General features: G+C 34.6%; 1 protein-coding gene across 1 annotated transcript in view; it reads left to right on the forward strand.

The window, feature by feature from the left end:
- The window catches only part of TFEC (transcription factor EC), a 154,095-nt gene that overhangs the window by 129,167 nt on the left and 21,493 nt on the right, over positions 1–3,435 (forward strand). The window contains exons 3-4 of the mRNA XM_012652739.1: positions 1,684–1,764; positions 2,587–2,641. Coding sequence (XP_012508193.1) covers positions 1,684–1,764; positions 2,587–2,641 — 136 coding nt within the window. The remainder of the gene's footprint in view (positions 1–1,683; positions 1,765–2,586; positions 2,642–3,435) is intronic.

A 3,435-nucleotide genomic window follows, 5' to 3' on the forward strand; every position in this document is an offset into this window, starting at 1 on the left:
TTTTTTTTTGGTTTTCAAACATTTCTTTTTATTTTTTTATTTTTTGTCTTGTTCATTTCTACTTCTCTCTCTCTTTTTTTTATTTCAGCATATTATGGGGGTACAGATGTTTAGGTTACGTATGTTGCCCTTGTCCCACCCCCCAAGTCCGAGCTTCAAGCGTGTCCATCCCCCAGATAGTGCGCGTCGCACGCTTTGTGTATGCATATACCCGTCCCCTCCTCCCCCCTCTCCCCTGCCCAACATCCAATAAATGTTATTCTTATATGTGCACTTATGTATTGACCAGTTAATACCAATTTGATGGTGAGTACATGTGGTTCTGTTTTTCCATTCTTGGGATACTTCACTTAGTAGAATGTGTTCTAGCTCTTTCCAGGAGAATACAAGAGGTGCTATATCACCATTGTTTCTTAAAGCTGAATAGTACTCCATGGTATAAATATATTACATTTTATTAATCCACTCATGTGTGTCCCAGATCTTTGCATCTTTGTCACCTTGTCAGAGAGGCTTTCCAAATTACCCTAGCTAAAACACCCCATGCCCTGACTCCCCAAATCAATATTTTATTTTGTATATCCTCTGACACGTGTAAGTAGAATAGCAAAAATTATTTATTATTGTGTTAATCTATGTATTGTGTGCTTTCACCCCTAGAATTTACACTCCTTGAAGACAGGGATTTTATCACTGTTTTTTTCACCACTGTGTCCCTGGAGCCTAGAACAGTGCCCTGTTCATTATTTTATTCTTAGTACCCAGCAGAGTGCCTAACATATCACAGATGCTCAGCAAATGCATATTAAATAAATTACCCTAAAATTCTCACATACTGTTGAAAGTAATTGTTCCCATTATAATTCCTATTTAGGAATATTTTTACTGGATAAAAAGCAGAAGCAACAAGGATAAAGACAACAATAATAATAGCTACCATGCATTGGATACTTAAACTAGGTGGCAAGGATTGTACAAAACCCTTTTTGTAAAAAATTGCATTTAATATTCATACCAAACCTATGAAATTGGGACTAGAATTACCTATTATCATTTTACAAATGAGGAAAGAGGCGTAGAGAAGTCCGGTAACTTCTCTACGCCCAAGTTCACACAGGTAATGAACATCAGGACAGAGGCTTTAATCCAGTCCTGTGTGGAACCAATGCAACGATCCTACCCACTCTGCTGTGCTAGTAGTCTCAAGAAAGCAGCCATTTCATACAACTGTAGAATCAAAGGATCTGAAGGGACCTGCAACTGATCTGATCCTCTGCCACATTCTATCTGAATGATAGTTTAGTCTCTGAGTTTAGATCTGTCTATTTATAATTTCCACCCATTGGTCTTAATTTCACCCCTTTATTTCAGAGACATGGTTGTTCATAGTAACTCATTTCTTTTAACATATATAGGTATTTTTCAGTCAGGTGTCTGTAAATGCTGGTGGCATTTGAAAATCTAAGTAAACTGTTATAGTTCAAGACCATTTCAGAGACGAGGAATGAGTAAATATTAACAACCCCTTGTGCTTGGTTGGAACTCGAAAGGACTGCATGACATCAATGAACAAGCTTCTGTCAATCACAATCTAGACCAGATTAGTCTTAAAGTCCAAAGAAGAACCAAAGTTCATCTTAGTGCAGAAGTTTCTGTGTAGTTTTCCTGCTTATTGTTTCCCAGTTTAAGGAAAAGAGAATGATGAAGGAGAAAGAGAAAACCATTGCTATTGTGAAGGTTATAGACACTTCAAAGTTGAAACTGGTGAGCGAGTACATTTTGGAATTCTTTCAGTGTTTGGAGATGAAACCACCTAACCTACTGAATTTAAACTTTATAGACTTATAGTCAATAAAACAAGGTATGTAGAAACTGAGCTTTGAAATGCTTAGAATGTAATCTGCTGTATTGCAAAATCTATTTACTTAAAAGATTGTTTTTAGTGTTCCCGACTATAGGAAAAAAATTATGACAGTGTATTTAGTAAAAAATTATCAAAACTAAAATAATGTTTTGTTGTGACTTTTTTGTCAACAAGATGAGGGTTTCACACTGTTTGTTGCAGTTTTTTTAATTTAATAATTGTTTTCATTAATTTAGCACTAAATAGATTATGTGCATATAAAATGTGTGATGTAAAAGTATTTATGCTATCATTTTCTGTTTTATATGTATCTTTTCTACTTGCATTATATAAACCAGCTGATGAAGGACAAGGGATTTCCCACTCCAGCTCAATGCATTATTTTTATTTATTCATAATAGGACAAAAATAATAACAATAATAACACAGTGGGATTTCTTTGTTCAAAGTTTATCATTCAAACCTCATAGCTCTGCTTTAGCAAAGAAAATAAGAGAAAAATAATAAATGGTGTGTGTCCTAAAACCAGGAAAATTTGGTTTATGGCATGTAGATGGATAAACACCATTATTGTCTTTATGGAAAGACAATAATCTTTCAAACACCAATTTTTCATGTGTGCATACATTGTGTATTGTATGTGCCCTACGGTGATCCTCTTTATACCTGCTTTAGCTTTTTTTATGTCTATAGTTATTCTAATAGTCTCATGCTCATTTTAGGTTCACAGTGAATGTCTCCACAAAAAGCAAAATAGAGGATCCAAACAACTCAAAAGTTTGCCTTAAGTTTCCTTGAAACTCACCCTAAATATGTGATCTCTCTTTCTCTCACACACACATAAGAACTAGGATATTTTTGCCTTTTGATATCTACACTAAGAAATTATCTGGAAGTATTTGTGACTATATATAAGATTTTCTGTCCTTTTTGTATTTATAATGAGATTATATATACACACACACACATACACATACACACACACACACATATATTTCAAAAAATTCTCAGCGTTTACATAAATAATCCATTCTCAGGAACATGATGAGTATATGCTGTGGTACCCTCTCTCTTGCTAAGTGAGTGAAAATTAAGAGTGATAAAACAATAATATAAATCAATTAGAAAAAATATTACAAATTTTTTAGTCTTAGAGTATTTGGGTGAAGAGAAAAATAAACCAGACCCGGCATGAGGAAGAGTGTTGGAGAGAGCTTACCCTAAGAAGAGCCTAGATTAGAGGGCAGATTGGATTTTCATGCTTATTGAAGTGGTGAGGACATTTGAGGTATGGAAAATAGCAGTGGCAAAGAGTAAAACTGAGAAAACTATAATCCAATGCCTTCCATCCTTTTTGAGCACTCAAAACACTTTAAAGTGTTAAAGGCAAGGGCCTTTTCACAGTGGGGTAAGGTAATTAAGAATCCAGCCTTTCTGTCAGGCAGGCCTGGGTTTGAATCCAAGCCCTCTATGCATTTATTTATAAAGCTATATAATCTTGAGATAATTACTGCATTTCTCAGAGCTTTAATTAATTTACATTTAAAGTGGTAATTCTAATACTTACCCCA

The sequence above is a fragment of the Propithecus coquereli genome, unplaced genomic scaffold (genome assembly GCF_000956105.1).
Source record: "Propithecus coquereli isolate 6110/MARCELLA unplaced genomic scaffold, Pcoq_1.0 Scaffold4, whole genome shotgun sequence".
Taxonomy (NCBI): Eukaryota; Metazoa; Chordata; class Mammalia; order Primates; family Indriidae; genus Propithecus; species Propithecus coquereli.